General features: G+C 42.1%; 1 protein-coding gene across 3 annotated transcripts in view; it reads left to right on the top strand.

The window, feature by feature from the left end:
- The window catches only part of pik3r2 (phosphoinositide-3-kinase, regulatory subunit 2 (beta)), a 55,698-nt gene extending 50,637 nt beyond the window's left edge, over window positions 1–5,061 (top strand). For all 3 annotated transcript variants that reach the window (XM_019888876.1, XM_019888874.1, XM_019888875.1), the window contains exons 12-16: window positions 2,379–2,521; window positions 2,614–2,790; window positions 2,896–2,967; window positions 3,091–3,261; window positions 3,790–5,061. In XM_019888876.1, coding sequence (XP_019744435.1) covers window positions 2,379–2,521; window positions 2,614–2,790; window positions 2,896–2,967; window positions 3,091–3,261; window positions 3,790–3,997 — 771 coding nt within the window. In that variant the 3' untranslated portion in view covers window positions 3,998–5,061. The remainder of the gene's footprint in view (window positions 1–2,378; window positions 2,522–2,613; window positions 2,791–2,895; window positions 2,968–3,090; window positions 3,262–3,789) is intronic.
- Window positions 5,062–12,800: the final 7,739 nt, after the last annotated feature.

The raw sequence follows: 12,800 nt of genomic DNA, 5'->3' as shown, positions 1-12,800 counted from the left end.
TCGAGATTGTGATCATCGGAGCAACTACCGTCGTTCGCTCTCAGAGATCCCCCTCCCGCCGATATTGAAGACAATTTTCCTGTGTGCCGAGTCATTTCTTTAACTTTGTCCGAGAAAATCTCTGACACATCTAAAGTGGAGAGAGCTACGAAGGCTGGTGGATGAATTCATTGCTGAGATTATGTTGGTGAGTTCAGCTATGGAGACAGGTGTGAATTTGGAGAGAGGTGGAGTAGTTGGAGTGATGGATGCAGGTAAGAAGGGAGGGGGAGGTGGTGAGGTGGTGAGTGAACTATAGAGGATGTTGATTTTGGATTGAAAGTAGGATCGGAATGAATTGCATTTGTCGATGGTGAAAGAGGTTGAAATATTGTCGCTGGGTTTGAGGAGTTTGTTCACGGTAGAGAAGAGAGCCTTTTGATTGCTGGAGTCAGTGTGGATGAGGTTGGAGTAGTAGGCGGAATGGCTGGAGTTGAGTGCGGTCTTGCATAACTGAAGGTGTAGGCGAGGAGATGATCAGTTAAACCAGATTTTTTATAGAGTCATTCGAGCTGGCGTTTTTGGGTTTTAAGTTTGCGGAGTTCCGGGGTTTACCAGGGGGCTGAGCGAGTGAAGGAGACAGATTTGGTTTTGATGGGGGCGAGTTGATTGAGACAGGAGGAGAGAGTGCTGTTGTAGTAGTTGGTGAGAAGAGTGGGGTCATGGGACAGTGGAGGAGGTAGTATGGAGAGGTGGTTGAGGACGGAGGTAGAAAAGTCAGTTCGGGAAACGGATTTGAGGTTTCTGAATGATATGGTGCGCTTTTCCTTGGGAATGGGGGTAGGGAGGTGGAGGTCCAGAGTGATAGCCAGGTGATCGGAAATGTTGAGGTTGGTGCTCGAGAGTTTTTCCAATGATGAGACCGGTGGAAAAGACCAAGTCCAGAGTGTGACCGTGGGTGTGGGTGGGGAAGTTGACATGTTGAGTGAAGTTAAGGCAGTCCAAAAGGTCAAGAAATTCAGAGGCATGTTTGCAGTTGGTGTTGTCGATATGGAAGTTAAAGTCGCCAAGGAGCAGAGTGAAGGGTGAGATAGGTGAGAGCTGTGTGACAAAATCGGAGAAGTCTGATAAAAATGATGGGTTGAATTTCGGGGGACGGTAAATGACAGCAATGACCAGGGGGGAGGGACCAGGGAATTTGAAGGTGATATGTTCAAAGGACTCAGTGGGTGAGGTGGATATAGTGCTGATTTTAAACTCTGTTTTATGGACTGATGCCACCCACCCCACCACCTCGGCTGGTGAGGCGGGGCTTGTCGATGTAGGTGTAACCAGGTGGGGTGGCTTGGTTGAGTGAGAAGTAGTCCAGGTGTTTGTGCCAGGTTTCGGTGATAAAGAGGAAGTCCAGGTTATTGTCAGTTATGAATTCGTGTAAGACGAGTGCTTTGTTGTTGAGTGAGCGGGTGTTAAATAGAGCCAGTTTGAGGATTTTGTGGTGTGTGGGTGACAGTGAGGATTGGGGGAGTGGGCGGAGATTGGTATTTGACATTTTAAAATATTTTCTCTTGTTATTATAGTTGTGAGGGTGTCTGGCTGTGATGATGGATTGAATGGGGTAGATGGCAGCAAACATGTATTTCTATTTCTGCAGAGGGTACATTAACCGACAATTTTCCATCGTTGACGGATTTTTTTTTAAGAGTTGTAGGAAAAATTTAAGGCCGTCCATCATTTTGACGGTTTGAAAATTGGACCATTAACCACAGCAGCAGTACGTCCTTAAGAATCTAGCGCGGCACTTTAAGAGAGAGAAGCAGAGAGACAAAGAAAAACAATGACGGGTGGATAATAGACAGAGACAGGAAGGAGTTCTTTGAATTGTCATTGCAAGAGTTTAGTACAGTACGTGTTGTGATGAGGCGACTTCAGTTTTTTTGCAAACCACGGTCTCTCATGGCCAAAACTACTGGAGGCCTCGAAACGAAAAAAAAAAAAAGTCAGCGAGAGAGAAGCCCGGCCCGACCCGACCCGAACCCGAATCACTGATTGACATTTTTGGCCCAACCCGAATTTCGGGTCGGGCTCCGGCTCGGGCCGCCCGATCTTACCTCTACTCCTGATACATTAAACCTGCACATTTGAGAATGTCCTTTTATTGTGGGTATCCTATGATGCAGCTGTACTTGTCCAGATTTGAGAGAACTCGGTATTTTGTGTGCATAAACAAGTGCTTTTGCAGTTCACCTCATGAAAAATGGGAGCAAAACCAAATGTTGCATTTCTATTTTTGTTCAGTATAGTTCTACTTGAAGTATCGGGGGAGACATTTTTCAAATAAAACCCAAGGGGAAAAAAGACGATACCCTAATGGTCATTGGTCAATCACAATCCCCCCACAGGAACTGCAGATGAAGCGCACAGCCATCGAGGCCTTCAACGAGACCATCAAAATATTTGAGGAGCAATGTGAGACTCAGGAACGCTACAGCAAAGAGTCTCTGGAGCGCTTCCAGCGTGAGGGCAATGAAAAGGAAATTCAGAAGTGAGTGATTTTGTTTTTCTTCATTAGGTTATGAACAATGTGTTGTCTGTTGTTTTGTCCCTGACATCATTTCTATTCCTCTGTCTCATCAGAATCCAGAGCAACTCGGAGCGTTTGAAATCTCGCGTGAAAGAGATCCACGACAGCAAACGAAAGCTGGAGCAGGACTTGAGAGAGCAGGTCTCCGATAACAGGGAAATCGATAAGAAGATGAATAGTCTCAAGCCAGATCTCATGCAGCTCCGTAAAATTCGAGACCAATACTTGATGTAAGGCAACGCATGTCTGCTCCACCCAAATATGGACTAATTTCGTAACATTTGCTGCCCTGTGGCTATTTGACTGCACTGATTGTGTGTTGGTCTTGTTTTCAGATGGCTGACACAGAAGGGTACAAGGCAGAAAAAGATTAACGAGTGGCTCGGCATAAAGAATGATGCTGATGAGTAAGTGTGTGTGTGATATTCTCATCTCAAGGACCAGTGACAAATAATGCAGTACATCCATTCATTTCCCACCATTGGAAAAACGATCATCAAAATGTAAATATTTGGCACCCGTGTTTCCAGCTCGTACTCACTCGAGGACGACGAGGGCTCACCCCATCATGATGAGGGCACTTGGTACGTGGGCGACATTAAGCGCACCCAGGCCGAGGAATTGCTGCGAGGGAAATGTGATGGAACCTTCCTCATCCGTGAGAGCCAATCACAGAAAGGCTCGTACGCCTGTTCTGTTGTGTAAGTTGCCCTTTCTTGTTCAAATACAATCAAAATTTCCATTTGGTCAAATACAGCAATCGATGTGTTTGACCAAATACATCGATTTCTGTGTTTCGATGTGTTGTGTTTTTGAGTACCAAAGTACCTGAGCTGTTCACAAATTTGTATTTGGGTTATTCTCCGTCTAAAGGCTTACTACGTACCGAGCGACACGGCCAAAACAGACTGAACTGTGTGCAGGATTCGGCAAATAGTTGTCGTCATTCAAAAGTTGAGCAATGGCGCAGCATCGCAAATCTAACACCCAATCTTTTCTGGGTTCTGGGTGTGAGCGAGACCCAGGTGGCTGGCAGCCGCCGCCGTGCCACTTAGCCCTATTCAACTAGATTTTGAATTTTAAAACCAGATTTAACTGTTTTTGCAATATTCGATAATGAAATCACAGTCGCAAAATTATTTTCAATTCCCGTCCGTCCCTGCTCGGGACTTAGCCTTGTCTTTCTGGTGGGCCACAGTGTCAGCCTGACTTTTTTTCCCTCTTTGCAGTGTGGATGGAAACACGAAACACTGCGTCATCAACAAGACGGCCACAGGTTACGGATTCGCCGAGCCGTACAATCTCTACTCATCCCTAAAAGATTTGGTGCTTCACTACAAAAACGTCTCCTTGATCCAACACAATGACCAGCTGAATGTAAATCTAGCATACCCGGTCCTGGCCCGCTCTCAGAATCACAACCAGCACCCCAGATGAATTCCTCACCGGCAGATAAGGGACTTCACCGGGGGGGGGGATTTCAACTCTCATATGTTGGGGGTCGAAGGTGGAGTAGGGGGTGTACTCTGAAGCAAGGTCGATCTTGTGTGTAAGTGGCAAGTAAAATCCACTTAATTAGCATGACTCACTGGCTAGAGGCTGGGCTTTGTTTTCCATCTGATCCCAGTGGAGCTAAGAGCACGTCTTGCAAGCATCATGGCTTCACAACAAGCATACCGACTTGTAACTTCTGCACTGTACAGTTGGCCTGTCGCAGCGAGCCGCTTCAGCCAGACATAACTGTACAGTGCACATTACACAAACCCAGCGTGAAAATACACAATAACACATCTTGATACAGAACAACAACGTGTTCAAGAATAAGCACACAAATTCTGTTGACGAGGAGATGGTTGGATGATGGGAATTTTTTAGAGGAGGCACTTTGTTTTGTTTTTTGTTTGTTTGTTTGTTTGTTTTTGCCTGAAACAACATGATAGCTTTTGATAGACAAAGGCCCGAACTGTTATCCAAAGACCGCCTGCAAACTCTCCGTAGACAAAAGCCTGTGCTGTCATCCTGTGAAAAGGACTGGTTTGGCTCAACCAGGCTGTTTGCTTCACTCCTTAAGGGCGGCTGAGAAAGCGTTGGACTTGGGTGGTGTAGTCACTGGAGCCTGGGGAATGGGATGAGGTAGATATTTAGTGGAATGGATATTTTTAGGGCGTTGTAGAAAACACTAGTTGAATTTGGTGCTGGTCTAAGTACATAGTAACAGCTTTCAATTGACCACAAGCCTGTGTCACGAGCTGAGAGAGACGGGAGAGAAAGTCTGTCAAAGTAGACAAAGCTGCCGTTTTAAAATAGCCTCTTTTTTTGGTGGGGGGGGAGTCAAATGTTCTTTATTTCCAACCGCTTTGGCTTGTTGTTCTATCTCAGCAGGCTTCCATTTGAATTGACGTGAGATATAACAGGATAAAAAAAAAATGCACGGCACATCTCATGAAATGTTTGAGTCATAGTACATTGATGAGTGCAGTTCCTCAGGATGACTGAAAATAGTGGAAAATGCATCCAACTTGTTTTTGTTTCTTTCTTGTTGGGTCCTCTTCAAGACGGTAGCATCTGTAGCCATTGACTTAACTGTTAGTGCTTATTCTATGTGTCTGCTTCCTATATGCTAATGATGGCACGTGCAGAGCATCAATCGATGTGATTATTGTATCTTTGGTACTGTATTTGCTTTGTTCCTAGTTAGACTGTTTTTTCCGCGGGCCTTGCAATTTTTATTTTTTTATTGTGTTTTTTGAATATAATATCTAGTCATGTTACTTCCCCTTCTTGCGCTTGACTGTTCGTTTTATCACAAGCTTCACTCGCAGAGCTGGAGAACAATTAATGTACAGAAAAAAGAAAAATTAGTAATATAAACACGTATTTCGGCCATACATGCAGTCGATGTATGCAAGTGGAGTGGCGCTTGGATTCCATTTTCCGACATCAAGCTAATGTGAGCCAAATGAAGGATTTAAAGCATTGTTGTTTGTTTCTTTGTGTTCACAGAGATTAGGAAGTCCTTCATGCTTGCTTTTCTACCTGTTATGCATAAACAGCGCTTTTCAAATTTATGAGGCCAGTGGTTCTCAAACTTTCTATGCCAAGTATGAGATAATTTATACCTAAAAGGCACAGTTAACATTATTGTAAGCCACTGTGACATTACGCACAGTTGGAAAATAACACGTTGCTTAGGGAAAAAAAAAAACTCCAATAATGATTCAGTTGAAACTTATTGCTCAGAAAGGTAAATTAAAGTTTTACTTAAATAAATGTTAAAAAAGAAACTGCTCTTGAAGATTCAAGGCAAACACGTCCAATTGAAGTGTGAACCTTTCTTCTACCACTAGAGGGAGCCCGCGTACCGTCCATCCATGAGCTGAACCGCTTTATACAATACAATACAATACAATACATCCTGATTTATCTTCACGAGCTGGGCAGACTTTGAAACTTAAGGGTCTAATAAATTTGCAAAGTGCTGTACAGTGATCCCTCACTTATAGCGGTTAATGGGGAGCGGGACCCTGCCGCGATAAGTGAAAACCACGAAGGAGGGTTTGCTCCTCTCAAGATATTTTTGTGTAAGTGTATGTGGGTACCAGCATGTTTAAAATATGCAAACAGTAATTATCCTTTACATATTTGAGACAAAGACTACATCAGTACTACACGTATTTACTTAAATCTTTAATTATATAACTTAATACAGTAATGAACATTCATCAGCATTGCCTTCTGAGTGAGACAGAGACTTGTATTAGTGGCGCTCTGACGGTGTAGCCGTCGTTAGCCTCCAGCTAGCTCCTGGCCAGCTATCCCCATGCAGCCGATGTGCTTATGATAAGACAATCGGTATTGATGAGGAGGATGCAAAAGAGACATGCCGCTACTGCGACAAGCCCAATCAGTGTCTCTCTCTTTTTCTCTCTCTCTCTCTCTCTCCTCGCCGCGCACGGAGCAAACAGAAGAGGCAATATGCGTGACGAGACACAAGGCTTCCCTCGTGTCTCATCATGCTGGGCGAAGATGCACAACCAGTCAGCTCACAGGATAAATCCACTTGTGCTGTCATTGGTCGACGTTGCGCCGGGAACCAGTCATGCACCTTGAATGAGTGCCCGTTGCCTGTACAGTCCAGGCATGTTCAAAACCTCTGAGTCGTTCGGCATTCTTTTTCTTAATACAGCACATTGGAGAAAAAAAAACGTAATGTACTGAAGTCGTGATAAATGAAGCGCAATATACAGAGCGATCACTGCACATTAAAGCATAAAGCGCGCTTGCACGATGCACAACACACTAGTACGCGGAGAAGAATCGTTTTTCCACTTACACGCATTCTCACCTCTTCTCACTTATTCGTTTGAATGCAGGTCTCACTTGCAAAGCACAAGACTTGCTATTACAATGTCCAGAATGAAGCTCACCTACCTTACTCTAGCCAACAAAGGAAGAAATTGTATTTTATTTGTGAAAGGGTTGTGCAGGGGAGACAAGTCAATAGTATTTTTGGATTTGAAAAAAAGTGGCCAAAATCAGCTGCAAAACATAAGAGGAGTGTGATGAAGGCTATAGACAAGTTTTTTTTGTTTTTTTTAATTGTGAAGATGCTGATCCAGTTAACATGAAGTACACTTTGAGTTACAAGTGAATTGATCATGTTTCCTGACAAATAACCTTTTATCACTAATGGCTCAACACGGACATTACTTTAGAAAGTGATCTTGTTTGTGCTTTGTTATTTTTACTGATACTTTTATTTTGTAGTTGGACTGGCCCAGTATTTTATTATTACTCTTTTTTTTAATGAAAGCAGCTTCCCAAATGTTCATTTTTCGCCATCGTAGCCCGGTCTATTCAGTTGTACTGCCCTTTGCACACACTTCTTTGGCTGAGAGGTGAGTTCAGCGCTTCTGCTCCGAGGGCTTAAACGGAAAAAAAAAGAGAGTGAAAGATTAGAAGTGCCTTTCGTCAATAGTAATGAGCGCATCCTCTATTCTCTGTTGTTGGAGCCACTTGCTGCGCCCGCCATTTTCTTTTACCTTTTTTGGCAAGATGCGTGTGTGCGTATTTTTATATGTTGGTACATCTTTAGTTGTGCCTGTTTGCTGTTTAGATGTATTATTAAATTGTTACAAGTTCTTGCTTTAGTACGGCGCGCTCTCACTTTGCACGCATGCTGAAAATGCACTAAACCTTTAGAGAGGGACTCCATTTGGCCTTCCAACTATTCTGCGTTGTTTTTGGAACAAGTGAATGAATGGCAAAATTTACAACTTTTCCAAGGACATCCATGTCTTTGTCTTTCTGTGACTCTGTTATTACTTGCTCGAGACCAAGTCGTGCCAGATGTACTCAAACATTGAAAAGTTGGACATAGGAGGTCAAATCAAAGTCTGCGTCATGTGAAAATAAATCTCTTCTCAATTTGACCCATCACAGATCAGCGTTATCAAAAAATCGCCAACTGTCCAAAATGGGGCTTCAAAATACTGAAAAATCGAGCGTTTCTCTCCGCTCTCGAGTGCTGTGGGCATGTGAGTCCGCTGAATGTCGCTGTGATGGCCTGGAAAATGGTTGCTATTTCATCTAGCATCTTTCTCATAGCATAGCTTTTTTTCTTTGATCTGGGCAAATATCGAATATATTTGCCGAATGCCACCAATGGCTGGGATATATCCCACCGGGTCACTGCCAGGATTTTGAGGAGGCGCTCTAAAGCACCCGCGTGGCAAAACCCCTCTACACGTTAGCTGTCACGCCTGATTTTAAAAAAAAAAGAAGAAGAAATGACCTGGCTCTTCCACCTTTTCTGTGCGCGCTTCACGGCTGACCGTGAGGTGCTCTTGAACAGCCATGAGTGTTTGACGTCTATTTGAACGGAAGATGCATTTTCAAGGCCGTACAAGTCTCTGAATCTCTCAATGGGATGTTCACCTGTCAAAGTTTTAGTGCATTTTGGGTTCCTTGCTGAAATTTCACCTGAAGGCCGAATACCTTCAACTTTTTGGGCAGTAGCGGACGTAGTTTACCAAATCCCCCATCTGTTGTCTTCACTTGATTAGTTTGAAACACTGCATTCAGTGTACAGGGTGTGCAGACACTCAAGTCACAATTATCAGAGCTGGCTTCTGCTGCCGAATCGCATTGAGACTAATAGACCGCAATGCCATGCAAAGGCCAGTTCAGCATAACAATAGAACCTTCGGTCTGTGTCAAGAGTTACGAGTGGGAGTTTGATTGCTTTGCGCTGTTCATGGATCTGTTGTCAATTGAAATTTGTCGTTGGGATAGCGCGATAGTCGAGTTGAGCGTTTCACATGTTTCAGGGATGTTCGGGCGACTTTGGATCCGCTCTTAGCTTTTTGTAGTCCACGTGGGTCGATGAGATGAATGCTTTCAGCTGCCATATTTTGCGGGAGGCATTTGAAAGCCTGAGGCGATGTAACTTTGGCATGACGTGGGCGTGCCTTCAGGACTCGCGCGCGCTTTCGCTCCTTTTCCTGCTCGTGTACTAGATATGCATTTTGTGTGCATTTATATGCATTTTTCTATATGGCTAATCATCATTTAAAGAATCCAATATTTTTTCATCAGCTTTGGTACACTGTATATGATCTTTCTTGAAAAGGCCTGACGCCCCAAGCACATTTTTCACTGACGATGAGGAACATGCAATTTGGTGCATGTACAAGTTTGAAATGTGAGAGATGTAATACAGAGTAACTATTTTGAAGCGTATACTTAGATATCTATATTTTTCGATGATGTAATTATCATTTGGCTTGTGCTTGAAACAAATCGGAGTTAGGGGGTTTCTCTTAAGGCTCTGCGGCGGCTCAGTAATCAGGGCGAGCGGTTCATTAAAGGCGGGCAATTTGAATACTCCGCTCCAGCAGTCTTCATAATACTTTACGGTTATCGTCAACTACAGTATATTCAGTGTAATAAACCGGTGCATTCGGATGATGAAGCAAGCTCATGTACCTGTGTCGATATTTACGGAACCAAGGCCGTACGGTGCAGTATGTTCAATGCAATTTTGGCTGCTTTGCATTTTTGAAGTCATGGAGAGATGTTTGGTTTTGTTTTGCATTTCTTGAACTTAGAATCCGTCATCGTCATTGGGAAGATTTGTGGGTTGTGTTGTGACCACAAATATCACACAGACAGAAATTGGAGTGAAACATCGTAACTCTGGAGGAGCCGGAATTTAAATGCAAAACGCAATGAAAAATGTGTTCGCCTGACTGAGGTTGTACACTAACTACAATTGGGGGGTACTACAGCATTCTCCAGGTCACCATCACTCCTTGCTGCAGATCTTCACAAAATCAAACAATGATGGTTCTTTTATGATGCTCCAGCATTTTTTCTTTAGCTTTTTGGGGAGGGAAAAAAATCTGTTAGAATTGTTTGTCTGTGTTTTGATTTTTGTTTGTTTAATAACCTTACAGAGCCTATACAGAAAAAGATAAGCTAGCATGAATTTTTGTTTTGTTTTTTGCTGAATACGTTAAAAGAAATACAAATGTTTACGACATGTAATTAACCAAATAATAAATACCCATTTAAGAATCAATCTATCCCTCAAAGTGGCCATGATTGATTTGCGTTTCTTTATTTCCTGCTGTTATAAACTTGAAAATATTGCTTGTCCTTTTTATTTTCTCATGTTAATATTCATTGTTGTTGTTTGACTTGTTGGAACAGTGCTCCCTCTATTTGCCACATTTGTTTTGAACCTAACCTGCTTCAAGAAAACACTGAGCCTTGTATATTGCATCTTTTCTTGATTCTCTGTGATGTACGTGTTATCATGACTCTTAGATGTTTGATTGTAAATAACTTTGAAATATGACACTCAAATATTATATGACACCAACGTATAAATCAAGAAATCCTACAGACTTTTTTTTGCACTATTTGAAGCAAAGGGCATGATGAGTCCATTTCTTCATTTGTTTCAAAAGCTTGTTTAATTTTCGTTTTCATTTCCTTCTTTTGAGCCGATGTACAGTGAACATAAACAACTGTACACACCGCTGTTCAAATGCCAGATTTTGTGGGATTAAAAATGAAACCAAGATTAATCATTGTCAAAGTATTTTTTATTTTTTTTTATTGTAACCAAAAACCTCTACAACTCAATCAAAACGAGAAAGTAAAAATAATCAACTGATTACTGGCCGTAATGACTTTTGTCAATTTGGCCAAGAAATTCAACATTAGTTTCATCTATCCATAACACATTTTCCCATATGCTTTTAGGTTTTGAAGTTTTTTTTTTATTTTGTTTTGTTTTCATTTGAAACTGAGGTCAGACTTTGTGGCCACAATTCCTAAAAGTATGTTTGAGGCAAACGCAACACTGCTCGTCAGAAAAATAACGATACAGAAGCATGGTGGTAGCAGCATCATACTTTGGATCTCAACCCCCCATGCCCCACCCCTCTCCCCACCCAATACCAATATTCTAGTCTTGAAGAAATGATTGGTTGGCTGTCATGCCACAATTGTTTCAAAGGCTCAGGTAATAACAAAACATGACTACATAATAATGTTAATCTGGAAGCCTATGCTGTTCACGGTGGAAGCGAATAAAGCAATCACACAAAGCCACACCAAAGGACACGTGAACTGAGAGGGAGCACTGTTGTTTCAGGCTCTTGTTATTTTTGTGTCTCACACTATGCACAAAAAGAAAAAAAAATCCTTGTGTTCATCCTTGGTCAGTTAGTCTGTGATACTACAAAGGATTAATTTACATTCTCGTGTACAGCCCGCAGTGTTTTCTTCATTCACACAGGTACTCTTTCGTCTGTATGATTTTTTTTCTTGCCTGATATAATGATTTTAAAAGATAATAAAATATTCAGTATATAAAATGTGGTCTGGTTATATCTGTCAATATAACAATATAACACACTGCAAAAGCCCATTCGAATGCCAGGGCTTAGTGATGCAAAAAACGAAGACAAAGAAATAAGCAAAATCCAACTAGAACATCTGCGCTTTATTTAGGCTTAGTCAGAAGCACTGAAAATGGTGGCAGGTGTGTGCTGACTCCGACATGAGTTTGAATGTCATTGGTTAATTCGGAACACAGCCACATTCCAGTTATAAGAGGGTGTGCACACTTGTGCAACCACATTTAACCGAATCGTTTGTTTTTACTTCCCCTCTTTAAAAGATTCCAGTAATTTTTTTTCAATTGAGTTGTACAGTTTAGAGGTCACATCAATGGTGAAAAAAAATTCTCAAGTGATTTACCTTGGTCTTGGCATTCGCTTGGGGTGTACAGACTTTATTTCAACTATCTATACACTGCCGTGCGATAGTTTGGGGTTTACTTAGAAATGTCCTTTTGAAAGAAGAGCATTTTTTTTTCAAACCACATTAACAACCATCTAGAACAGTGGTTCTCTAAGTGTGGTACTGGTGGTACACAAGCTCACGTTTGTGGTACTTGACAAAATCACTGCCAAGTACAGTTCCGTATTTAATTTCTGAGGACAATTTATAGTCTATATTTAGGCACATCGTTAATGTTCAAACTGTGCATAATGTTAACAGCGACTTGCATTATTATTTTCATGACCACATAACTTATAAACTTAACTTAAAAACTGCTACTTTATTCTAATGTTGGTCATTGTGGTGCTACTTGGAGTGCTCAATATTTTTGGGGGTGGCACTTATTTTAATACAGTATAGAGAGAGAGAGAATTTTGTTTCCAAAAGGACATTTTTAAGTGACCCCAAGCTTTTATTTTTGTTTTTAAATAATTAAATAAGCAGAGATGAAAGTGGACTTTTCTGAAAATTCCGGAAAAAATAAATAAATAAGTGTGTGTGTGTGTGTGTGTGTGTGTGTGTGTGTGTGTGTGTGTACACACGCACACACACACATACACGTGCGTGCGCGCACATGGCCGATCAAGCATGAATTAGTTTACACAAAACGCTATTCAAATACTCGACATTCAATGATTAATCTTCCTTTTGTGTGCACACTTGTACCCTTTGTGGCTTCCGTTCGGGCCGAAATTTCGAAATCTCCAAGATATGGCGAGGCCATGAGAATGCGAGGCGAAGGTATTACTGTTGTGGCGACTCCACTCAAGCTAAGCGTGCCTCAGCAGTAGATAGTCCGCTGCTCTCTGCTGTGCGTGTGTCAGCGCGAACATGTACGCAAGCGCGTCTTTTGATTTCAACCAATCAGCGCCGACGCAAATGA

The sequence above is a fragment of the Hippocampus comes genome, unplaced genomic scaffold (genome assembly GCF_001891065.2).
Source record: "Hippocampus comes isolate QL1 unplaced genomic scaffold, H_comes_QL1_v1.1 scaffold228, whole genome shotgun sequence".
NCBI lineage: Eukaryota > Metazoa > Chordata > Actinopteri > Syngnathiformes > Syngnathidae > Hippocampus > Hippocampus comes.
The sequence above is the reverse complement of the archived record's forward strand: the minus strand, read 5'-3'. Positions and strand labels throughout refer to the sequence as shown.